Here is a 26538-nt window from a genome sequence, read left to right as displayed (position 1 = left end):
ATACAACGTTAAGTTTACTGAAGAAAGCATTTCCTCAGTCTTTGGCACAATGTAAGTACAAAGCTGTAGTTTTTTTTTCCAATTATGATTTACTTTACAAAGCATTTCATATAATTTGGTTAACACTGATTACGGGGCAAAGGGAAAAACCATGTTTTGCTATAATTCGAATACTCTATTTAGATCCTTAAACACCTTATAGTTGGATTCCAGTTTGTAGTTTTGAAAAACACATAAAATTATACATTATAAATATATATTATATATGGTCTACATAAAATTGAACTTGACCTAGAAGGGGAAAGACAACTTGTTAATTCTTCTTTCTTTGTTAGGCACGGCCTTTCTCTTGCTTGATTAACTGAATCTTTTCTAAACAGATTCCAAAAATATATTTCATAATGTATCAAATTTCATATACTCCCAAACATATTCAATATGAAAAAGTACTCAGTGACTATATTTTTCGTATCTCCCTATAAAAATATGGCTTTCTCACATTCTGGTTTTTTTTTTTTTTCCTTTTTTTTACATGTGTTTCTTAGGCATTGAAGGGCTGTCCTCTGTTAAAAGGCTATGGCGAAAGAACAGTAACCTGCTTATGCACATTCTAGAACATTCTATAGAATCTCATTGCTTAGTATATCTCATTGCTTAATATAAGTGAAGTGATTAAAAAATGGTTCTTTCTACTTTTTGTCTGTGAATATATATGATTATTATACATAATCTGTTACAGAATATACAATAATCAAAACTGAAGACACATAAATACAGTTAAGCAATACCAAAGCAAGAGTTTTATCTTACACAGAGCCAAGGTGGGTCGTTTTTAGACTGGTTATTGTTATCCGTCTTGGTTTTGGTTTGTTCCTAAGGCTGGCTATGCAAAAGGACTGGATTATAAATGGGGAGGGGAAGAGGGCTCTACATCTTTAAGTGAATGGAGCTTCTCTTGTGTTGTTTTTTTAAATGTGTAAAAGAAGAAAAATAAGCAAGTGTCCAATTGTCCAACATCCATTTTCCCCCCTATTGACTGGAAGAAGGATGTTGGGGATGGTGAGGGCTCAAGCCTGGGCGTGGGTTCATACCAGCGTTTCCGGGAGGGCGTCGGGGTTGTCGGTTGATAAAAGCTCCCAGATTTGCCACCGCTCTCTCTGCCAGTCGAGCCAGTTGGGTTCACCCAATTTCTTACTGTTCTGATCGCTGGCTGGGGCAGAGTAGCTGCTACTCAGTTTTTGCTGTGTGGCCTGATGCTCCCGCTCAGATGTTTGGCTTCCCTCTTCCGAGGCTGTCCCGGAGCCTTCCTCTGGCCTCTGACGCCTCCACAACAGGGGCTCTGCAGGCTGATGGGAGGATGCTAAGGCTTGCTTCCCCAGACCAGGATACGGAGGCGGAGGCCTCTTGTCATGCCTCCCACTCTCCTGTGGTCTCTGGTACAGAGGTTTGGCTCGGGTCTGCAGCCACACCACGTCCAGCTCGCTCTCGCTCAGGTCTTCGGCACTGCTCAGAGTCAAAGACTGCTCTGACTGGGACGTGGACTGCTCCAATCGCCGGCTGCTGCCCTGGGTGTGGGGCGTGCTGCAGACGCGTGACACAGGAGGGTGGGCCTGGCATTCCGCGATGGTGGCTGTGGTCTGAGTCCTCCGGATGGCCTGCGTGCCACTGTCCAGCTCTGTGGGGCTACCCTGCCACCGAGACCAATTCGTGGACAGGTTCCCTTGAGAAAGGGAACACAGCCCGGGTCGGAGGGAGCTACTTTCAAAAATGTCTCCATAGGAACCTGGAAGCCAGAGAGAGGGACAGGAAATGGAATCAATCTGTCAAATCCTTGTTGGGATTTCCTGTTATTTCCTTCCCACTGCCAACTTCTCGAACTGAGAAAGCACATACACTCTTAGCTGCCTCTGTCTAAAGGAAAAACCAAACAAAACCCAGTTGCTGCTGAGTCGACTCCAACTCATGGCGACCCCCATGTGTGTCAGGGTAGAACTGTACCGCATGGCTGATTTTTCGGAAGTAGATTGCCAGGCCTTTCTTCTGAGGTGCCTCTGGGTAGACTGAAAGTCCAACCTTTCATTTGGCAGCCGAGCACATTAACTGATTGCACCCCCTAAAGAAAAATAACTTCCTAGTAAAAGAAATGACAAAAACTTTTTTCATTATTGGCACAATTCATGTAGCAGCTCCATGACTCTACCAGGTTAGCTGTCAAACTGGATAAAATAATCCTTGTCGCTAAAATACTTTTCATGGCAGTCCCCCTCTATATGCCTAGGAAAACGGTTCTGACCCCAGAAAGTGAAGGTTCCATTCCCTTCTCATTCAATACAATGTGCAATCCATGGGAGATACAAATGCTAATGATTCCATGAGCCTATCATGTCAATGGAGTCCTGGTGGTGCAGTGGTTAAGAGCTCAGGCTGCTAACCAAAGCGTCGACAGTTCGAATCCACTAGTGCTCCTTGGAAACCCCATGGAGCAGTTCTACTCTGTCCTATAGGGTCACTATGAGTTGGAATCAACTCGACAGCAATGTTTTTTTTTTTTTTTGTACCATGTCAGTAGGAGCCCTGGTGGCACAGTGGTTAAAGAGCTTGACTGCTAATCAATAGGTCAATTGTTCAAACCTACCAGCCACTTCGCAGGAGAAAGATGTGGCAGCCTGCTTCCATAAAAATTTACAGCTTTGGAAAACCTAGAGGGCAGTTCTGCTCTGTCCCATAGGGTCGCTATGAGTTGGAATCGACTTGATGGCAGTGGGTTTGGTTTCGTTTTGGTTATTATGTCAATACAAGTTGTAAGAATAAATGAATTGAGTCAAAAATACCCCATTCAATGCCAGAAGATAATGAACCTAACAGTCAGTGGGTACATTTCCCATTGTGGGAAAGATGGGCTCGTTTTTCTCCAAATCCTTATTGTTTCATTCCAGAACAACATTTCTTAGCCTCCCTTGCAGTTAGAAGACCATGTGAATGAGGTCTGGCCAACATATGTGGAGAGATGTGATGAGAGCCACTTCTAGGCCTGGTTTAATAAAAAAAAAAAAAAAGTGTGCTCACATTCCTCTTTGCTCTCTTCCTTCTCTCAACGACCAGCCCAATACGGAGAAACTATGAAAGACATCAAGGGTCCCAAGGGTGATGAAGCCACTGGCTAGATGGAACCTGAGTCTGTGAATGACTCTGTGGAGCAAAGCACACCTTGCCCTCACCCACTCCCACTCTTTCTCACCCCACAAAGTGTACATTGGACCATGACGTAAGAGAGAGATCAACTTGTGGTAAGTCAAGCCTGCCATCCATGGCCGATAGAATACAAGCTAGTACATCGTATATGAAAGGTGTTATGGATTGAATTGTGTCCCCCAAAAGAAATGTGGAAGTCCTAAGCCCTGTACCTGTAAATATGACCTTGTTTGGAAATCAGGGTTTTCTTGTTATGTTAATGAGAGCATACTGGAGTAGGATGGGTCCCAAACCTAATCCCTTCTGACTGGTTTCTTGAAAAAAGAGCAGAACAGACACAAGGACACATGCACACCGGGGGAAGAGACCATATGAGGAACCACTGACAAGCCAAGGAACGCCAAGGAACACCTGGGGGTATGGACAAAAAGAGACCCTCCCCTAGAGCTGATACCCTGATTTGGACTACTAGCCTCCAAAACTGTGAGTTGATAAGTTTCTATTCTTTAAAGTCACCTACGTGTGATAGTTTTGTTATAGCAGCACTAGCTAAGACAGAAGGCCATGTGACTATACCTCTGAATTCTTGAAAAGGTTTATGATTTTTGACCCACTTTCCTATTCTGAGCTTAAAACTTTTGACTTCCTTTCCAAAATTTGGGGAATATATTACTAATTTGAAATACAAAAACATTTACATAAAAAGGTTCCCGAGAACATAAGTCATCACAACAAAAACAAGAGTGAAACAACTTCATTGCCAAAACATTGGATTGTCAACTAGAATCTGCACTGGTGAACTACTATGTGGCCATTAAAAATGATAATAGAAAAGAAGTTAAAACAAAATGAAGCTGCACAGACAGAATGATTCTGTGTTTACATATCAGGTCATTGGCTCTAGGGGAGGGGCCTTCCTTTTCCATAGCCCTGGGCATTCCTTGGCTTGTAGATGGCTCCTCATATGGTCTCTTCCCCTTGTGTGTGTATGTTATGTTTTTGTCTATTCTGCTCTTTTTATGAGAAGATGGAATGAATACAGGCAAAGGTTGACAGTACTAGGCTGGAAAGCCTAAGGGTATTTTAATATCCCCGCTTCCCCTGATTTTCAGCATTTTCCAAATATTATTTGGCAAACGTGTATTATGCTGCTAACGAGGCAAACGTTAAACAAACATTAAAAAGCCTATGCAAACTGTCTTTAAAAATAATACTTCACCTGTCATTCCTGGGTCTTTGGATCCACTTTTTAATGTTGAATGCCAAGTTCCCCAGATATTGAAAGGTTCCTCTGACATATCTAGGAAAAAGTGGAACACAAAAACTAAAGTTCAAGGACAAAAATCAACAAACAAAGATTTGTAGAACATCACCTCTGTATAAAGCACGGTATCTGACATTCAGATCTGCCTTTCAGGAGCTTTATTTCGCTCGGGACTTAGAAAAAGGCTCTGTGCATATCATGGCTGTGGGATGCAGAGTAATGGCCTCCAGAGATGTCCACGTCCTAATCCCTGGAACCTTGGTTGGCAACAGTCTTCTAGGCTCTAAGCACATTAACATGGAGACAGAGGAACAATGGATACAGTTCCTACACGGCCCTCAGGAATACTCTGCTTGTATCAACAGATTCATTGCTGTGTGCATGCATTCATTAGTAAATCCCCTTTGCCCGTCCACGATATTTAAAGAGTAATGCACTGTAGCAGGCTTTCCCACTATCTCATCAAACTCTCACTACAATCCCTGGGTGGTGCAAATAGTTAAATGCTCGCTGCTAACAGCGATTTTTGGAGGTAGATTGACAGGCCTTTCTTCCCAGGTGCCTCTGGGTAGACTTGACCTGCTAGCTTTCTGCTTAGCAGCCAAGTGAGTTAACCATTTGTATCATCCGTGGACTCCTGTGCTTGGTCAGCTTCCCAGATGTGTGAGAATAAATGCATGGACTGCGGGGGTCCCCCAAGATAGCCACTGGGTTCGCCATACCTTCCTCTCTCTAGAGTAGGTGCTCAGCAGGTACTCAATAAATGTGCACTAAATTACACAAAAATAAAAAGGAAGGGAGGAAGAGAAGGCCCAAAGCACCCCATGCCACCACACATACAAGAGGCGAATCCCTGGATTTGGCCAGCTTGGCTCCAGTTACCTTTCCCAAGTCTCGGTCCCGGAGAATTCTCTCTTGACTTCGACGGCAAGTGACCCACCAACATGTACTGCTCTGGCACTTTGTAGAGCTTCTCCGAGCCCCCCGGCGCTGTGTCCTCTTGCATAGCCAGCAGGGAGCGCTCGGACAGCACAGGGGAGTTGTTGTCATAAGGGGAGATGTCTCCGCTGGAGGCCTTGTTGGAGTCTGTGGATGAGTGCCTCCCTCCCATGGCAAATGAAACTTCCGACTGCAGCATGTCAGGGCTTCTGATGCAAGGAGACAATGCCAGGAGCGTAAGTAACCATTAGTGACCAGGTTTAAACAATGCAACCATTACACAAACAACAGAAGAATGTATGGACACAGGAGCTGAAACCAAAAGATCTTTTGAGCAATATTCTAAGACTTCTACGTAAAGAAGGTGAAAGCGTTTCCACATAATGGCCTGCAGATGGCAGTAAAACTTCACAGATGTTATGGGAAACAGCAGCCAGAGGGAGGGAGGGCTGAGAGGGGAGAGGATGAAACAGAGATGGAACCCTGCAGTGTCCAACATGTGTCGCTGAAACAGCGGACAGATTAGTTCCTGGGTCCATTTCAAAATTAACGTTTGATGGTGCTCAAAGCAAGGAAGAGCTGGGAGATAAATCTTTTACATTCTTCTATATTCAAAATTTTAAATAATTCATATAAAACTACAGTAGAAACTTGTGGTCCATTATGGCTTTTTGGACAACTCTCCCCCCGCCTCCGAAATACTTAACATAATAAATCCATCCTTTGAGTGATGATGATGCTACTGTGGGAATAATTATTTCAATATAGAAAATGCTGGTCCAAAGGATCAATATATGACCATCCCTAGAGGCCACTGAAGGAGCCCTGGTGGCTCAATGGTTAAGTGCTTGGCTGCTAGCTGAAAGCTTGGCAGTTCAAACCCACCCACCAGTGCCATGGATGAATGGCCTGGCGATCTGCTTCCGTGGCCAAGAAAACCCTACTGGGCAGTTCTACTCTGTCACATGGGGTCGCTACGAATTAAAATTGACTTGATGGCAGAGGCCATTGTATTAAATGCATCTAAAATGATTCTACGAAGCACCAGTGCTTTTACAAGTGGATATGATACGACACACTAATTGGCATATCGATTACATTTTATATGCGTGTGAGTTGTCACAGCAACAGAAATCACAGTGAAAATGTAAGAGGGACAGGGAAACAAGAGCGTCAGGAACATGGAAAGAGTGTGTGAAGTCTTACCTTGAAACATCTTTCTGTTCTACTTTCCTCAAAAACAGTGGCCCTGACAACATCTTAAAGGGAAATGATCACAGGTTGATTAAAACATCCAGAACCTACTTCTGCTTCCCCCCTTACTTGACTACCCTTTTCTAGTCTTTTCTTTCTTTTGGTTTGATTTTTCAAGACAAATCTTTCGTGTTCTTAATGAAGGCAAAGGCATGCCTGAGCAATCCTGGCCTAGGCAAATGTTTTGGTGCACTCACCACGGGGCATCCAGCTTTGCCTGGGGTTTCCGGCAGGGGTTTGGGTTCAGAGAAAACTATCTGAGTGTCTGTGATATGCCTCGCCTGTCACTGAGGCATCAGGGGCTCAGGGACTTTCTTTCTCCTCAGGACATTTCCTACCCACACAGAGTGAGTAAGCCTTTTCCTTGCCTCATCTCTGAACTGATGTCAGATAATCTTATGGGAAAAAGCCAGAGGACAACCGTGAGAATTATTTTCCAGAACTTTAGGCCTCCACTGAATTTGAAGAGGAAATTAAAAGGGAAAAAAAAAAAAACACTTCTGCTGGAAAGTGGGAGAAAAGTCTTTAACCACCACATCTAATTAAAGAGACAAAGCCTCACGAATTCTGGTTGTGAGACGACGACAACAACAACGAATCTTTTCTCCCGTCACAAGATAAGGTTCAGATTAAAGAAACTTTACTATGAACATGAGAAAATGAAGTGCGTTGAATTGTTAGCTACTGTGGAGCTCAGCTCACCACAGGGGTTCTATTTCCTGACCAGGACTAGGAATTATATTACTAGGTTAATCTCGTTTGTTTTCCCTGGTAAATTGACATGTTTCCAGTAATTAACAAAAAAATCTATGTCTACTCAGCAAGAAGAAATCGTTGGTTTTACATTAATAACAGTGGGTAGATAAAGCCTTATTTTGTGGGATGTTTGGAAGAGAGTCAACTCATTAGCCAAAACAAAGCAACCATCAGGGCTTCGAATGTTTCTTGCTGCCTCGAATTGGAGTAAAGTTCTTGGAAGGTCATTTTTAGTGCAAAGGGGGCCCAATAACCCTGTTCCAAGTCTTGCTCCTCTGTCTTACAAAACATATGGAAAAGAACACTTTACAGAAACTGTCAGAAGTCGAAGACTCTGCGAGGAGTTACGTGCATAAACAAAGCTACCCCAGTGAAGGAAATTTCTTGCAAATATCAGTCCTGGGGACATTTAGATTACTACTGAGCAAGTAGATTATTTTTAACCTCTGGAGCCATGAATCATGAGATAAACAATGCACCTCTCTTTGCAATGACTGTTAAAAGGCTCCAAGTCATTGGAGCTCAACTCCAGTTGGTGTACTGGAGCTGTTGGGACACCTACATGTGTTGTACCCTCCAACGTCATCTTACCACTCTTTCTGTTATTTTCTTTTCCCCAGCCTCTCAACTTTTTTCTCAACTTACTATATTGTTCTACTTTGCATATTTTTGCAAGCTGCTTTTCAAAAACGTGTCTTTGATTGATGGGCTGTACAGACAGGGAGATCACACCTACTTTAATGGTGGGGGGGGGAGTTGAAAAGGTGGTAAGCTTCATGAGAGAATTTACTCTGGTTAAAACAAAACACAATACAATTATAACAATAACAAAAATAACTGCTGCTGCATAAGGCTTCTGGTTTTTTCCCTCCACCCCCCCCCCATCTTCATATCCATGATTGGGCATGTGAGAAGTGAGAGACTGAGAGACGGGGTGGTAGGAAGTCACTGCACCTTTCCTCTGTTCCTCAGGTTAACTATGGAAAATCTTAGTGGTTCCAAAGTAGGCCCTGAAGCGGTAGTGTCCACATCGCCTGGGAACTTGTTAGGGATGTAAATTCTTGTGCCCACCCTAGAACTACTGACAAGACCAGCTATATAATTTGCAGGGTCCACTGCAAAATGAACACGAGGTGTCCCTTGTTCAAAAGTTCTCAAGAATTTCAAGATGGTGGCAGCAGAGCATAAAACCAAGCACAGGGTTCTTCTGAGTGTGGGGGCCCTGTGCCACCACACAGGTCATTGTAACAAAGCCCTCCAGGTGATGGTGATGCACGGGGAAGTTGGAGAACCACTGACAACCCAACTCTCCCTCTCCTCTCAATCTGTAGCTGTGACAATGTACTATGGGTCTGCTAAGCTACAAATTAAGAGGGAAACCATGGATGGTGGCTAAAGCTGCGGGGCTGGCAGTGGGGTGAGCGTGGTGGTCTATAGGAGGAGAGAGGCCCTGGATTCTGGGGTGCTGGGGCCACGGCTGGGCAAAGAACGGAGGGTGTGTCTACTCCAGCCGGTGTCTGGTCCTCCTCTCTCTGCAGTGAGCGTGATTCAGATAACTGAAAGCTTGTGAATCAGAACATGTTAAGGCAAGAGGGGGCAGGAGAGGCTAGCTCGCCTTTCTCTGCTCTTCTGGTTCATTTTCCAAAGTCAAGCCACTAAGGTGAACTAAAGGGCCCCAATCAGAGTAAAACCCGGAGAAGGTGGCTGGAACTGACCCTGGTGATAGAGGTGTCTCTCAGTGAGCACAGCCAATACTTTGGGGGTGGCTGGGGTCACTGCCAGGGACACAAATAAGGCAGAGAGGGGCATCTACTAAGAGCTGGTTCTTCTTCTTTCAGCTACCCAGAGTGTCTTGGTCTTGGAAGGTGATACAGTTTGAGTACACATGGCAAGCAGCTTTGTGAACTCCACTTAAATGAAACAATCCCTTGGTCTGTGAGAACAGTAAAAGTTAACACTTATACAGAGTTCATTATGTGCCAGGCAGAAATTTCTGGAGTTTAGGACACAGAGCTATCAGGGCTTTTCAGAGGACATTTGTCCCTCAGTGGGGACTAGATGCCCAGATACTGTGGACACCTTCGTTACATATCTACATTTCATTTGTCTGCCCATTTTCCACTTCTGAATCTTTCTATTCTATCCCAAAGTTTCTGGGATATTCCTAATTTTATGGAAATGATTGTTGCCAATAAGGGCAGTTTGGCAAATATATAAATAAATTAGATAACATTTATGATGCTCTGTAAGAATTGTTCATATTAAAAAATCATAAATCAGAAAATAAGTCCTCATGATTCAGAAATTGTCTAAGTGGACAGGGCATGAATAAACCTAGGCTCAATGGAGTGGAAATGTGGGAGGTAAAAACAGAACAAGAAAGAAAATTTCCCTGAGTCTGCAAGCTGGAGAAAAAAAGAGAGAGAGAGAGAGAGAGAAAAAAAAAAGAGACTTTTCCTCTAGGCTACAACTGCCATGCTCGGGGTCCTCTGTGGGTGGCTACAACCTACTACTATCGGTCCACTCTGGGGTGCCCCCGAACGGGGATTACCATCATACGGACCAGCTCCAAATTAGAGTGCTCTCCAATTTCCAGACATCAGTGAGAAAATGAGCCCGGGAAGTAGATTATCAGTGATTTTCCACAAAGCGCTCAGTGTCAAATCTAGAAAAAGTACTGCCCCTTTGGATATCTCTGAAAAATGAGCCACAGGGCCACCAACATCTTCTCTAAGACTTGCCCAACTGTAAGAAGACAGTTCTGAGCTTAGAGCCCCAAGTAAACGTATCAAAACATTCACGTATTCCATTATAGAAAATATTTACTTCAATCAGGGATTCCCTAGGTGAGGAATAGTCTAGAAACACACAGTGACCTCTCTTTCTTCTAAGTTGCAGGGCTTAATGGATCAAGGTTGGGAGTGTTGAGTGGATGGGTTGCCCATTGACACGGGTTTGCCTCCATGCACGGTGGGTTTCCTCATGAGATCTGAAAACCCCAGGCCCACCCACACCATGTGTGGGCAGTTTCAGCTAACCAAACAGGCCTGGGATGAGCATGGAGACTGAGTCACGTTCTCACCCTTAGCGTGGTCCCTCCAGGTCAGGGTGTAAACGCGCTGGCCGGGTGCTGTGGGCGGGCCTGCCCTGCAGCCGGAAGCACAGAACTTGTTCTGTGGATAAATGGAAAACTCCAGTTCAATCGCTGAGCTACCCCAGCGAGCAATACCCGTGGAGATGTCAACATGTGCTCGCTGCATCCTTGGCACAATTGTTCGACTGATAAACCTCAGCCTGTTGGAACTCAAAGCACGTAGCCATCTCGGATGCTGTGAATTATACTAGGAAAGGAATCTGTCACCAGAGCAGCTCTGGATTTAGGGAGGATTTTCAAGTTAACCACGCTCTGTTCTGCAAAGCATCCCTTATGCCGAATCCTAGGGGCCAAGGCACCCCACCCAAAGAGGAGCTGACATGGATCTAAACTTGCCACCCACCCATGCCAGCACTCTCGACATCAGAACTTGCACTGGGTTCTGGTGCAAATTTTCCCTTCAGTTTTATCACTTATTAATTTGCTCCAGTCCCTGGAGAAGGACATCAGGCTTGGTAAAGTAGAGGGTCAGTGAAAAAGAGGAAGACTGTCAACGAGATGAACTGACACAGTGGCTACAACAATGGGCTCAAACATAGCAACGATTGTGAGGCTGGCGCAGGACCAGGGAGTGTTTCGGTCTGTTGTACACAGGGTTGCTATGAATTGGAACCAACTCGATGGCACCTAACAACAACAATTTGCTTCTAATAGACTTGGCGTATGGAGGGAGACACTTATGACAGGCGAAGATCAAACAATGCAGATTTCATTCATTTATAGCGTGTCTGTTAAAACACCTTCAAATGAATATTTTGCAAGTGTATAAAGAAGCTGTGAATCACAGGTGAAGTGTCATAAGAAAGGCCGTGATGTACTACACTGCTCAACCCCTTCTGAATGGACTTGCCAGAAAAGGCACATTCATACTCGTTGGAATATTCCATCATGGAACTCCCTAGTCCACATCAAGTTTTCCCCTAAAACTCTCTGGCTGAAAAGGCTTTTTTGTTGGGGAAGTGTCATTTCCAGGGAACTGGAATGGAATGACCATTAATGACAGCAGTTACTGCAACCCAGTAGGATTCATTGCTGTTAAACTACACTGATAATGTCAGATTTCTTAGCTCTGAAAACTTTTGGAAAACCTTTCTGATTTTACAAATCTTCTAGTAAAAGGAAAACAAAAACTGTAGTCCATCCCATAACACTCCGGGAGAACAGTTTTGTGGAAGAAGGCATTTCTTTTCATGATGATCTTTGAAAGATTAAAATAAACCATTGGCCTGATAATTGATTTGATCATTTCAATGAAATACCATTCAATTACAAGAAAGCCTAACAGCCTTCCAGACTGAAGAAGGCAAATTTCTTAATCGGCAGGCTGAACATCCAGCTACACAAAACAATTCTTTTCCAGTGCTGGAATTTTCTTCTCCCGGACACACACGGTCTTTGTCTGTGGTCCTGATTGGCTAGTAACTGACTTTTTGCTCCCCATCTTTTTTTTTTTTTAATTTCAGTAAAAACTTTATGTAGGCCATTAAAGGGATTGACCAAAATGCAATTTAAAAATATATCCCTATGGGTTTGGTTCATCTTTATCATTGGCCTTCTTCCCAAATGCAGTTCAGTTGGTTTTGTTTTGATCTTGTTTTCAGAGTACAGCAGGGAAGAAGTTGTGTAATTAATGTTACATTCCCGGGGAAACTGACAGGTCTGAGCAAAGACGTGGCAAACCTCCTTACACATTTTCTCAAACCCATGTTTAAATGACACGAACTGTTGCTGGAACTAGTTACTGTGCCACAGAGGATCTGAGCTCTACCTAGCTCTGGGTTTATGGAGGATTTTTGTGTTAATCATGTTCAGCTTTGCAAAGCATCCCTTACACAGAGTCCTAAGGACCCGAGGAGCCTGAGGCAAAAAGAAAAATGTGCCCCCCCATATTCCTGCTTTTATGTCTTTTTTAATGGTCCAGAATGTTAAAAGAATGTTAAAGCAGTTGAAAAATAGAAAAGTTGGTGCATTATTTTAAGGTTAAATATTTATGCCAAAATAGAATTTTATTATAATGTGATTTCAGCTTAAACGAACCAGTTGCATTTGAGACTCTGACTGATAATGACCCCATGGTTGATTTTTTAGAAGTAGATTGCTAGGCCTTTCTTCTAAGGCGCCTCTGGGTAGACTCGAACTACCAACCTTTGAGTTAGCAGCCGAGTGTGTTAACCATTTGTACCACCCAGGGACTCCTGATTTCAGCTTAAGCTAATTTAAACTTATTTAAGATTATCACTTGGTCAACAGAAATTGTCAAATGTGACAATTTTCTCTGTTGAAAACAAGATAAGCAAAGACATAGATTTTGAAAATATTATTGATGTGTTTTGCTTTCACTTAAGCTCCATTTTACCTTTTGCTTCAGGCTCCAATATGGGTTGGCATGCTACTACTCATAAAACAACCCATTGCCATCAAGTGGATTCTGACTCATAGTGACCCTATAGAACAGAGTAGAACTTCCCCATAGGGTTTCCAAGGCTATAATCTTTATGGAAGTAGACTGCCACATCTTTCTCCCATGGGGCAGCTGGTGGGCTCCAACCACCAACCTTTCAGTTAGCAGCCAAGCACTTTAACCACTGCACCACCAGGGATCCTTCTGGCATGATGCTAGTCTTTGAAAAAAAATTTTTTTATATTTTGTTCATCATGGAATTTTTGCATAATTTTGATTATTTAAAATACTAAATTCCAATACTGTTTATTTGAATGACTGAGTTTTATGATGCGCCCTTACATTTTGTGCCTGCTGTGGATGCCTCACTCGCCTCACCCTCCCCCTGCCCTGCTCTGACACCTTTGTTGTGTTGCAAGCTCCTGCATCCAATATGCCCATCCTCTTTGATTAACCTTTGATGCTCATGTCCTATTTTCACGCAGCCATATGCCAAAGAGAGGACAGAAAATCTATTTTAAGTGTCTTTGAAGAAAAGAACATATAATTCTAATAAATACAGCACATAGGCAATTGAAAACTCTGGAAGTTTTGCATCCTTGGTAATATAAATCTCTTTCAACCTCCATTTGGCATCCCATTTTGGGTGAACCCAAAAATGTTAAGTAGACAAGCACCAGAAAAAACAGTAAATCTTCCTTTCACTCCCTCAATTCCCAATGTTGCTTAAAGAAGGGAAAAACACAAACCAAAACATTACGTTCCCAAATATCACAGAACATTTGATCTTTCAAAACAGAAATTATAATAAACATTTTCTTGTTCTTGGTTTTTACACTCTTCTGAAAACTTGTTTCTTTATCCCTCCAAATAAAATCTTGTGCAATTTCCACTCAGCGTGACAGGAATCTACCCCTTCATTTAGATATGTGAATGGATGGCGAAGGACAGAAGCTTCAGGAAAAAAAAAATCAATCTCAATCTTTTAGCTGATTTTTCACTACGTGAAGGCTGCAAAATAAGAGCCCTGTCCATTCTCACTGTGCCACAGCTCGTCCAGGCTTTCATTACCTGCAAGCATGCAATCACCTCTAGGTCCTCCTGAAATCTACCTGGCCTGTTGCGAGCAGGTCATCTTCCCGGATCCGTGCTTTTGCCCCTTCGCTCCTCTGTTCCAGAACCAACACCATCTTCCTGATCCCAATGAGATCATGCATGCACAGGTGGCTTTGCTTTTAGACATAACACGTCAGTTCAAAGTGGATGGGCTCTCTCGCATGCCTGCATAGATTTCTATCTCATGGAAACCAAGGTAGAATCGAGTGATGCCCAAGGCTTTGGTCAGTGGTTGTAAATGACTAAACGGTGAAATCTGAAGTAATTTGATAGCACTCGTTAACACCTGACACTATTTTAAGAGTACAACTCTATTAGGTTGGCACCACCTTTTTTTACCTCTAGTTTATAGATGAGGAAACTAGACAGAAGGAGGTTAATGAATTTCCCCAAGATCACACAGCTAATAGCAGTGGAACTGGAATTCGAACTCAGGGGGTCTGGCTGCAGATCCAAAGCTTGTAACCAGTTGTTACACTACACAAGGTTATTACTGGGAAAACTGTGTTATTCATAGACAATTGACATGTCAATATGGCTAGGACTATCTGGCAGTATGGGGGACCGTAACCTATCATCACTGTAAGCTCTTGTCACTGCTTCTTGACTTAAGCATTACCTCTTAGCCATCCCTGGTGGCGCAGTAGTTAAGCGCTCAGCTGCTAACCGAAAGGTCGGCAGTCTAAACCCACCAACTGTTCCACAGGAGAAAGATGTGGCGGTCTGCTTCCGTAAAGATTACAGCTTTGGAAACCCTATGGGGCAGCTCTACTCTGTCCCTTAGGGTCGCTATGAGTTGGAATAATCTCGATGGCAATGGGTTGGGTTTGGTTTGCCTCCGTCTGCCTAGCCGTCTTCTTTTGCCCTAGCCAGCAGACATATTTACTGTTACGGCCGGGCCCTGATTCAAGCTCCCCAACCACATTCCCAAGTCTTCAAGGTTCACTGCAAATCTTTCCTATTTTGGAAGCCATCCCTGAGACTACAAGTCACATCTCCCTCTCTTCTTCAAACTCCACGTGGATTTACAGTCTGTAACAGCGATTCCCTTCCTTTCTCAATACAAAGACCCCTTTCGAATGTCAAAAGTCTCCTCAAGTCCCCCTGTGACAGTAAACATGTAGGTATGTGGTGTTTCTAAGCTATGGACCTCAGCTCAGGCAGCTCATTCCAACCACAAAGGGAGCTTTGATCAATCCCAATACTCAGCCCACACCCCAAACCAAATGAATTGGCATCTCTGGGGGTGGTGTCCAGGCACAGTACTTTATCAAGCTCCCCAGGTGATTCCAGTGGGCAGGCAAGTCTTAGGACCACTGATCCAGCACATTCTGTTTTGCACTCTGCGACATCCTTCATAACATGCTCCCTACTATTTTGACCCTTGGAGTCCTCCGTCAACAAGTCTGCAAGCTCTTAAGGGCAAGAACAAGCCTTGGTATTTTAAGCCCTTGATACCCAAAGTGTGGCTCATGGAGCAGCAGCAGCAGCAGCAGCAGCAGCAGCAGCAGCACCTGGGCCCTTGTTCAAAATACAGATTCTCAGGCCCTCCAGACCTACTAATTCAGCAAGAGCATTTTAACAGGATTCCCTGCAGATTATGTTATAAACACAACTTAATGAGGGATTTGCAAATGGAAATGTTGCCATGTCTGTTTTCTTGCACAAGAGAGGGAAATGAATGAGTTCATTAAAGCTCTGGCGATACATGATCGGCTTTAAAGAAAAGCTGAAATTAGAATTTATTCTTGATGAGGGTTAGAAATCTAGGAAAAATTGAACTGAGCCCAACTCTGATATGACAGGTCAGACCAGGCAATGCCAGCCCATTTTATGTAATCTGAAGATCGTTTCACTCACTTGTGGCACTTGGGGTCTGAATATAGGCAGATCGTCTCACCTGATAATTGGCGCAGAGGTGGGCTTTAAAAGACATTTGAAATGGCGACCCAATCAAAAGTTCTCTGCTCAGCAGTAAGAAATGGGGCAAAGCTGAATTTAGCAGGGCTAGCTAGCGCCTGCTAACCGCAAGGTTGGCAGTCGAACCCACCCAGGGGCTCTGCAGGCAAAAGACCTGGTGATCTGCTCCCATAAAGATTACAGCCTAGGAAACTCTATGGGGCAGTTCTGCTCTGCAACACATGGGGTCGCTATGAGTTGAAATAGACGTCACACAACAACATTCCAAGGCGCATCTAAGGTATGGCACATGCTCTGGATGCCACTTGAAGGGGGAGGGCGCACGTGTGGTACCAAGCAGTCCTTCCTCAAGCATGGTGGGAGGGAAACACTTGCCCCTGGGGGGTACCAGACAAGGCACAGAATGACATTCCGAGGGGACAGAAATATGAAAGGCACTTGACTGAGGCAGCAAGACAAGAGCGGGGAAGGAGCCTCTGCTGATAGGTTGCTGTTATCAATGTCTATTCATCTAGAAACTGGGGTGGGGAGGGGCAACATAAAGATTGCCCCCGGGTGCTTGTTACCCTCACTAAGGCTCTGAGGGGCTCAATTTCAGTGCTTGCCATAGGCACTAGTTTCCCTAGACAAGCCTCTGACAACATTAACATACTGATCTAGGAAAGAATGGGGACTTCACGATGTAGAATTTCTCTTCACCAAATTTCTCTAAACAGCCTTGCAATTTTTTTATATTTAAAATAGCTTTAAATGGAAATTGACTCATTAGATTCAACATCAATACATAGGAATAACTTACTGTATGTCACTGATTCTAATACACCATCGAATATAAGACATAGCATTATTTTATGTCCAACCAAGAAAGAAAAATGCTATGAATTAAATTAGGACAAGTCATTGACTGTAAGAGTCATCCCAAATTCAGAGATGATAAAATATAGGGAAAATGTGTCTTAGAATTGTGGAAATTCAGTAGATTGGAAATACAATACAAATGACTTTCATGAGAGGATAACAACATTCTTGTCACCAAGTCAAGGTCTGGTGACATGGCTCCTGGTTTAATGATGTGATATTATCTCCTTAATTGGCTTTACCAAATGCTCAGCACCCCCATTCACTCTGCCTTAGTATGTGTGTGTGTTGGTATTAACCACGAAATCAGACTATTACAAAAATTCAGAGCTTCTCCTTTGGGGGCAAAAATGGTGCCCAACCATTGCCTGCAGCATGACATCCATTTTTTTCATCACAAACATGATACATGTGGAGACCACTGTGCATTTTTACCAAAAGGATACTAGCTACAGAGAACAGGAGAGCCAAGTGAGTGCCCACCTCTAATTTCAAATGGGCCATTGGACCTCGGCTAATGCCTGTCTTGTGGTTCAGCAATGTGCCACTCTTGCTGGTGGGGCTACACCCCTAAGACACATCCAGGCGCTGCCTTAGGAGCCTATAAACACAGCTATCAGGATTTCAGAAGCAGAATCACTAATGCACTTCATAGACCCTGGAGCTTCTTGCCAGTGAGTTAGGGCTCACCTCTCCCACCACACCTCCCCACCCCAGTAAACACAATCAAAAGCACCTAAACAGGCTAGAGGAAGGGGCAGGGGGCCAGAAAAAGTCCAGTAGAATGGTTTCCAATGTGCTAAGTGGATCGGTAAGACTGAAGCACTTTCTGGTTAGGTGGACTGATCAGATTTGGAGAAAGCTGCCAAAATGTCATTTCAGGTCACCCTGCACGGAGTTATGCAGACCTTTCTAATTCTTTAGAAATGGAAACAGAAATCCCCAACACAGATTCAGAAAACAGAAAAACTATAATACTCACGATGACTGGGAAGCCTTTCTTCTGAGTAAATAGTCCACAACATCGGGGTCAGTCTCCAAAAGGCTGATTAGCACTTCGTTCTGGAGATCCGGAGGAACCTGGAGGGGCCAAAGGATGGATGAGGCATGAATAAAACCATTTTGGAAAAGGTACAACCTGGTCCTTAGCAACTTCACAATAGCATAAAACAGAGCCATACGTGTTGTAAGAGAGCTGAGTGACTTGATGGTTGAAACCAAGTCTACACCAACGCGTACAGCCAATTTAATCCTAGAGACAAGCCAGATGATTACCAAATAGTCATATTCAATCGAAAATGCCACCCCTCCTATGCCTGGGGGCACAATCTAATCACTTGGAGGCCTCTGGTGCTCAGATTAGATTTTCTTGGCTTGGGATAAGCAAAATATAGTGGGTTAAGAGGTATGGTATCCATAATTTATTGTCTAAATGGGGACATCTTCTGGAGTTCATGGTGGTAATTACGCCAAGACAACAGGCATACATTATGACTGTCCTGGGCAGTTCCAGAACATATGGTCGATCTGTTAAGAGGAGGGGTATTTGAGCCAGGCTGCCTATGTCTGAATCCCAGCTCCACCACTTACTAGCTGTGGGATCTTTGACAAGGTACATAACTTTTCTTGGTCTCAATGTCCTCATCTGTTAAATAGGGATAATAATAGTACTCATCACAAAGTGTTGCTGTGGTTATTAAATGAGTTATTACATGTTAAGAGCTTAGAACAGTACCTGGCCCATACTAAATATTCAAAGACAACAATGACAATAACAAAAACATGTTGGCTACTCCACTTGCACATGCCATTTTAACATTCTGTGCTGCTTTAACTCCTTTCCTGGACCCCGGTCCATGCCCAATTAATAGTTTCTTGCTTCCTAATTCTATGAGGCATTCGCTAGAGTTCTATAAATGAGTGTCACATACTTCTCTAAGCCCTACCCACAGTGCGTTAGAAGAAGCCTCACAGCCCTGACTCGGGCAGGTGGAAATGTTCGATGAGAGCAGACCGAACCCAACTCCTTCGGTTTTTTACTCTGTAGATGCTGGTAACCCAACCAAAGGAAACCAAAACTATTGGGAGAAAATAAACTTTCATTATGATTCTCTCACACGTGGACTCAGAGAGAACACTCTTAATGACTACAAGGGCAAATCTTCTGAGAATAAAGTGGTTGGTGGAAGAATTTTCCTCCTGGTTCTTGCAGAACTCATTTGCTATTGAGTTCCGAGAAACTGGAAACAATTTTATTAATAAAAACAGGGACGAGAAAACTCTTTTCCTTTTCTTATAAATCTGTTCCTCCTACTTCATCCTGCATCTTTGTTAATGACATCGCCAAACCCTAGTCACACAAGCTCACAGTCTCAGAGTTGTATTCAAGCCTCTGTATCCTTTTCCCTCCCCACTTGGAGCCAGGAGATTGACTTGATTTCACCTTCATGATGCATATTATTTATTTTCTCCCTCTTCCATTCCAACTGAATTACCCAAGTTCTAAATACTCCTTTGTAATAATGGTCATCTGTTGGCTATTATAAGCCTCCATTTTCCTCTTCTTGCAACTCTTATACCCCAAGTTCCCTTTGGACAATCAACTGCTCCCTAACCTTTAGCTCAAGGATAAAGCACCCTAGTCTAAGTCGATCCATTCCCCAGACCACTGTGGTTGCATGTGACTGTGAACAATGGGCATGTGATTCCATTAGAGGCAATGGAAAGCCATGAGAATGCCCCCAGAGACTTCTGAGAAAGAGGTACAAGTCCTGGGACCCCGTGGTCATCTTGTGACCATATTGGGCCTGAGGATTATGCCAACAATTGAGGAAACAGTACCAAGAAATAGAGACACAGAGAAAAGGGATCTCTTGACATCATTTGAGTCCAGGACGAAGCTATGCCTGATGACATATTCATTCTTGGATTGTTCGGCTATGTGAACTCAAGAATCCCTTAAGCTAGACTGAGTTGAATTTTTAGTTTAAAGGAAAGATATATCCTTGATGTTCCTCTGATGTAACAGCTTTCTAGCTTGTGTACTAGCTATCTTCGTCAACATGCGCATCAAATTTCTTCTCTATATGTTTGTCAGAATGCTCTGATCAAGACATGCTCACTCAAAAACCTTCCTATCCCTACAGCTTAGGCCCTCCACTTATTTGCTATCTTTAATACATATTTCTGGTCTCCTCTCCTAGGGGGCATCCTCACACATCCTCTACTTCAGCACCATTGTGCTTCTCATTTTTGGCCTTTTCCCATCCCCATTCCTCTAATTCATTACCTAAGTATTTGGTAAGGAGCCCTGGTGGTGTTTACTGAGTGCCAAGGCACTGGATGCTGAGGACTCAGCTGTAAACCAGACCAGAACCCTTGTCCTCATGGAGTAGCTCAATGGAGAAAAATGAAGCAGAGAAGAGTGATGGAGAATGCTGGGGGGAGGCGAGGCCACAGAGAAACTGACATTTTATTAGAGAACTGAGGTTAGTAAAGGAGATGGAGAAAATCATTCCAGGCGGAAGGGAAAACAAAAACCAACTGTAAAAATCTTGATTCAGGATCAGGGAGGAGGTCAGCGAGGTTGGAAAAGAGTGAGGAAGGAGGCGAGCAGTAGGAAGTGGGTCAGCAAGGTGGCCAGGGCCAGATGTTGTGGACTCTCACGGGTCACGTTAAAGGCATCTGCTCTCATTCTAAGTGGGATGGGGAGTCACTGGAGGTTTGAGCAGAGGACGGACAGGAACTGACATCACTCTGGCTATTGACTTGAGTATGAAAGCAGGGAAGCAAGCAGAGGAAGCAAAGAGAGCAGATAGGAGCTGTTGAAATAATCCAGATGAGAGATGATGGAGTGCTGAACCAGGAGGGTGAGGTGATGAGAAATATTTGGATCCTGGAGATAGTGAAGATAGAACTGAGAGTGTTAGCATATTTATTGAATGGATGAATGGATGGACTGATGAATGGATGGACAGAAGAAGAGTAAGGAGAAGTAGAAGGAGAAGAAGGGGGAAGTAGTAGTAGAAAAATTAGGAGAAAAAAAAGAATGACTTCAATGTCTGGGGCCTAGGCAACTAGAAGGCTGGCTTGCCATTAACTGGTGTGGAGAAGCTGCAGGGGGAAAAGGTTGGGGGACAAGATTAGGAGTTTGGCTTTGACATATTAAGGTTGAGAGGCCTGTAAAACATCCATGTGAAGAAGATATCTAGTAGGCACTTGGGTATGAGGGTCTGGAGTTCAGGGAAGAGGTCCGGGCTGGAGACAGAAATTTGGGAGACACACATAGATGGAATTTAAAGCTCTCTGACTGTATGCAATGACCTGGGAATGAAAATGGGAAGAAAAGAGAAGAGGGCAGGACTTTCAGGTCAGGGATGAGAGTTTCCATTCTCTTACTTTATAGACCAAATTCAACAAATCAAACAATTGATAATTTCTACTTGAAGCACTTAGTGCTAAATATCAAAAACTACAGCTTTCAGTATGGATTGCACCTCAACATTAAGAAAACGAAAATCCTCACAACTGGAGCAATAAGCAACATCTTTCTCCTGTGGAGTAGCTAGTGGGTTCGAACCACTGACCTTTCCGTTTGCAGCCAAGCGCTTAAGCATGGTGCCACCAGGACTCTGTCAAGACAAACCCCCCCGCCAAAAAAGTATGGCTCAGATGATGAAAAAAAAATTTTTTTTTGGCTTTGGGAATTTTTTATATCACAAAATGGAAACTAAGGGACACAATAGTGAAAAATGTGATTTTTTTAAAAAATCACTTCTGCAGTCTAAAATCAAGAAGTAAAAAGCAGCCAAAAGACCATCTTCACTTAAGTTTATTGTTTCACATGGAAATCTCTGTCAGGTTTTAGTCAACTATTTAGTAATTTTAGATATCTTCTAAGGGCACCATTTATGGATGTGTTTATCTGGAGCCTCAACTCCTTAGATTTTAATGTGTTCCTTCATAGCATAATGCTATTCCAAAAATCAAAAGAACTTTGGCCTCTCCCGCTTCTGAGAATGAAATGTAAACAGTGCACACATGAAGGAATAAAACTGTCACAATTAAAATCTACCCTTTCAAATTAAAACAGAAACCTTGAATGATTGCCTGGGGTATAACTGCTGTGATGTAGTTATTCCATAAACCACAGAGAGGGGAAAATGGTGAGAGCTTTCTCCATTTACTAAGTCACCATAGCAAACCATTAAGGGCTTCTAGAAGAGCAATTCCCAGGACCCAGCCCTATCTGCCCTTGCCACTGGGTTTAGGCACCAATCCACCACTTCTCACTTGACTAAGAATCCTGCTTTGGCATTTAAAACGCTAACACTCCCGAGTGCGAGTAAATATCACTGGAAGTCATGGTGACATTTTTTTGTGAACAAACACGGAAAGAAATCGCTTTTGCTCTTTATGGGAGCAAAAGCTACAAAACGAGCAAAAGCTACAACCCAGGCAGGGCCAGCTGAGAACCTTCTGTGTGGCTCTGTTGTGGTGGGTTAGGAAGGCCACGGTGCATTTGGAGGGTTGAGAAGCATTAAATTGGACGAATATTTCTCAAGTGCTTGATACATGCCAGGATGCATCTTTGACAATTGGGAGAGAAGACCCCAGGGCTCACGGGATGATGCAGGTAAGGAGGATGCAGAAAAATGAGCAGACTTTGCTCCATGGTAACGGGTTAAAGGATGTAGAAACAGCCCAGGGGGGTATGCTTTTGCTCCCCGCCACCTGTGTGGGACACCAACAGTACCTGTGCTCTTTCATGGCACACAGGGACAATGTGAGCTGGTCTCAGTAGGGACACATCTTGCCTCCTGCAGCCACCTGCTGTCTTGAGCATCAAGTAGGCTGGAACTACAATTACTCCAGAAGAACTGTGCTGTTAAAGGTCTTCTTTGCTCCTCATTTTTAGACAGGCTAAAGTAAATGTTCTCTTTCTTTCCCCTTAAACAGACCCCCTTCTGCGTAGGGAGGCATCATGCTGTAGAAATAATTCACTTAGTAGCTGCCTGATAGCCAAAGGGACTTGGCTTGCTTGTTATTGTTGTCGCTGTCAAGCTGGGTGTGACTCATGGTGAATGGTTGCCTGGTCCTGCGCTATCTTCACAACTCTCGGTATATTTGAGACCACTGTTGCGGCCGCTGTGTACTTTGAGTGCCTTCCAACCAAGGGGGCTCACCATCCAGCACTATATAGGACCATGTTCTGTTATGATCCATAGGGTTTTCATTTTGTTAATTTTTGGAAGTAGATCACCAGGCCTTCTTTCTAGTCTGTCTTAGTCTGGAAGCTCCGCTGAAACCTGTGCACCGTGGGTAACCCTCCTGGTATTTGAAATACCAGTGGCACAGCTTCCAGCATCATAGCAACACGCAAGCCACCACAGTATGACAAACCAACACACAGGTGGCGGGAATCTGGCTTACTCCTTATGAAATGGTGGCAAAAGTAAATTAGCCAATGATGTTCCTAATGACCAGCCCAAGCCCCGGCATATAGGTAGTGATTGCTCTTACTATAGAAAAAAGGAGATGGAAATCATATCTAATTAGCTGGATATGTTGGTAGGGGGTGGTTTCCTGTATGATGGCCTGGATCATGCTTGACTCCATTTGACTTTGCATGCAAAAGAGGTTTTAAGAAAATGCAATTTGCATCGGAGAAGGAAGAGTACACCAAGCAAAGCTTGGCTTCCGAGCTTGGAGTCCTCATCCTGGCCTCTGACCCTTGCTCCCAGTCATTCTCAGTTGAATTTCCCACGTGCACTGTGCTGGTCCCCAGCTCAGGCTGACGACCCAGCGGGTGGGAATGCACTGGCTTTCCCACGTCTCCTGCTCACTGGGCTTGTCATCAGCCCTCAAGGGCGGTGTCTTCTCCTCCTCTGCCCTCTCGGAAAAACAAGCACTGGTAGGAATCATCTCATGTTGGCCCCTGGAATGAGCTGCTGGTTTTCTCCACTCGGCTTCGAAACTCGTATTAATCCCAAGAGCAATATGAGTTTTTTCTAGGGTGCCAACATCAGTTACAGAAGGAACAACTTCCAGAACAACGAGTCGTGTCGACGATTGAGTGGGTGAATGCTCTCTGTGATAACAGTGATGGTGTCTGTATATGCTTATTTCTGATGTTTTAGTTCCCGGAAAGCATCGCTTTATGCTATGCAGGTTAGAAATGCTTGTGGATATCAGAAATGAAGGGGCATGATTTAAAGGTAAGGAAATTTAAGGCACTGAACCCAAACCGATCAGCCAACCGACCACACAGAAACAAAACCCACATTTTTTTCTCAGCAATAAAAGGTTGCAGGATTTATTCAACAAATAATTACTGAGTACCCACCACCTACTGAGTTCTGTTCTGGCTTTTTTGGATATGCCAGTGAACAAAACAAACAAAAATCTCTGCCCTCATCAAGTCTGCATTCTCTCAAGTTTCGATAAGTGTAATAAGTGAGTACATTATATAGCGAGTTACATTATATAGCGAGTTAGAAGGTGATAAAAAAAATTTGCCATCAAGTAGACTCTAACTCTTGGTGACCCCATGTGTGTTAGGGTAGGACTGTGCTCCAGAGGGTTTTCAATGGCTTTTTGGAAGTAGATCACCAGGTCTTTCTGCCGTGGGACCTCTGGGTGGACTTGAACCTCCAACCTTTCAGATAGCAGCTGAGCACATTAACAGTTTGCACCACGCAGGTGCTCCGAAAGGTGATAAGCACTATAGGAAATAGAAAAAGAGCGGAGGGAGGGGTAGAAGCATATATGTGCAGGCCCAGGTCCCAGTTTCATACAGAGAGGTCAAGAGAGGCTTCACTGCCAAGGGGAGACCTCAGCCTGTTTTGATGGTGCAATGTTTCAGGCACATTACCAAGTTAATGTAATAGCAACTATCTTTTTTTTTTTTGAGTGTCTAGTATAGGCCACTACCACCTGTCTGTCAGTCTGCTGTCATACTGTGGTGGCTTGCATGTTGCTGTGATGCTGGAAGCTATGCCACCAGTATTTCAAATCGCAGCAGGGTCACCCATGGTGGACAGGTTTCAGCTGAGCTTCCAGACTAAAATAAACTAGGAAGAAAGGCTTGGCAATCTACTTCTGAAAATCAGCCAATGAAAACCTTGTGGATCACGATAGAACACTGTCCAACACACTTGCTTTGGACACGTCATTAGGAGGCATCCGTTGCTGGAGAAGCACACATCGTGTTTGCTGAAGTAGACAGCCAGCGAGGGCGAGGGAGACACTTGGTGAGATGGATTGGCACAAGAGCCGCAACAGTGGGCTCAAACATGCTGCTGATCTTGGGGATGATGTAGGACTGGGCAACGCTTTGTTCTGTTGTATATAAGGTTGCCATGAGTCGAAATTGACTGGATGAGAGCCGACGACATATGCCAATTCCTGTCCTATGTGCCTTATGATGTTATTTCTAATTCTTAAAATGATCCAGCAAAGTAGGTAGCCTCATCCTATTTTTTTTTCACAAGAGGAAAATGAAGGCTACGGAAATTAAACACAGGCCCAAGATCACACAACAATTAAATGGTTGAGTGGAGATTTGAATCTGGTAGCTCATAGCCAAGTTCACGGACTTTCCACCATACCGGTGTGCTTAGGACATTATCTGCATCAGAGCTCCCTGGAGGTGTTCATTAGAAAGTGCAGGTGCCTGGGTCCCATCCCAGTGCTACCGAATCAGATTCTCTGGAGTGTAGTCCAGGAATCTGAATGTCCAGGTTTCCCTGTAACCCTGTTGCACACTCAAGTTTGAGAACCACTGTTACCACCTGCTGCCTGGGTTCCTTGGTAGAGTGATCACAATGGCTGTTATCATGACATATTGCCAGCTCTAGTATTGCCAAATCAGTGCCTAAAAAGTCACCAATGCAGAAAACTACATCCTAGCCAGGTTCTTGAACTGCTGTCAGTCCCTGAATCCAGATGCCTCTTCTGGATTATCGCACAAGGACATGTTCTTTTCCATCCTTTCCCACTAACTCAGATACTGGCGACTTGTGAGAAGCATTCTCAGTGTCAGGAAATGGACAACATTAGGACAGTCAGAACTAATGTGGGTTACTACATCCCCTCCATCAATTCTTATGTCGAGTCGCTGCTTCCAGGGTGCATTCTGCCTTCAAGGACAAGTTCACAATTGGCTTCTCTAGCACATCTTCCTTTCTAACATCAATGGGCACTGATGCTCCCCTTTCCCGGCTCATAAATCCCTTCAAGGACTATGAAGTTCCACAATTGTTAACTACCTTTAACCATCAGCTCCTGTCTAGCTTTATCCTTCCTTGTTTGAAAATACCGTCATAATTCTGGAAGCTTCTCTAAAAAAGAAAAACAGAAACAAACACCAACCATATACATGATGCAATGCTTGTCTATCCACACAGGTCGGTTCTGCCAACCAACCACCAGCCTTGGTATAAACAAGTCGATTACGAAATGCCAAATATGCTGAGATAAACTAAAAATTCTTCTGTGCTTTCTGGAATAAAGGAGGGGAAGTCCATACTAGGGCAGAGAACCATGTAATTTTTAGACCTAGAAGTGCTCTTGGATACCATTCATTCAAACCTAGCCCTATGATATTAAAGAAATAGAAATCTAAGGAGATGAGGTCAGGTAGCTAACGTGCAGCAGACGTAGGGCTGTAACAGAGTTTTCTAG

General features: G+C 43.8%; 1 protein-coding gene across 4 annotated transcripts in view; it reads right to left on the bottom strand.

Moving 5' to 3' along the window:
* Positions 1-480: 480 nt before the first annotated feature.
* Positions 481-26538, bottom strand: part of ARHGAP6 (Rho GTPase activating protein 6) — a 502134-nt gene continuing 476076 nt past the window's right edge. For all 4 annotated transcript variants that reach the window (XM_049873118.1, XM_049873119.1, XM_049873121.1 and 1 more), the window contains exons 10-13: positions 17837-17934; positions 5339-5604; positions 4412-4492; positions 481-1783 (exon numbers count right to left, since the gene is read on the bottom strand). In XM_049873118.1, the coding sequence (XP_049729075.1) occupies positions 1086-1783; positions 4412-4492; positions 5339-5604; positions 17837-17934 (1143 nt within the window). In that variant the 3' untranslated portion in view covers positions 481-1085. The remainder of the gene's footprint in view (positions 1784-4411; positions 4493-5338; positions 5605-17836; positions 17935-26538) is intronic.

This window comes from Elephas maximus, chromosome X (assembly GCF_024166365.1).
Source record: "Elephas maximus indicus isolate mEleMax1 chromosome X, mEleMax1 primary haplotype, whole genome shotgun sequence".
NCBI classification, from domain to species: Eukaryota; Metazoa; Chordata; class Mammalia; order Proboscidea; family Elephantidae; genus Elephas; species Elephas maximus.
This window is presented reverse-complemented; position numbering and strand designations above follow the sequence as displayed.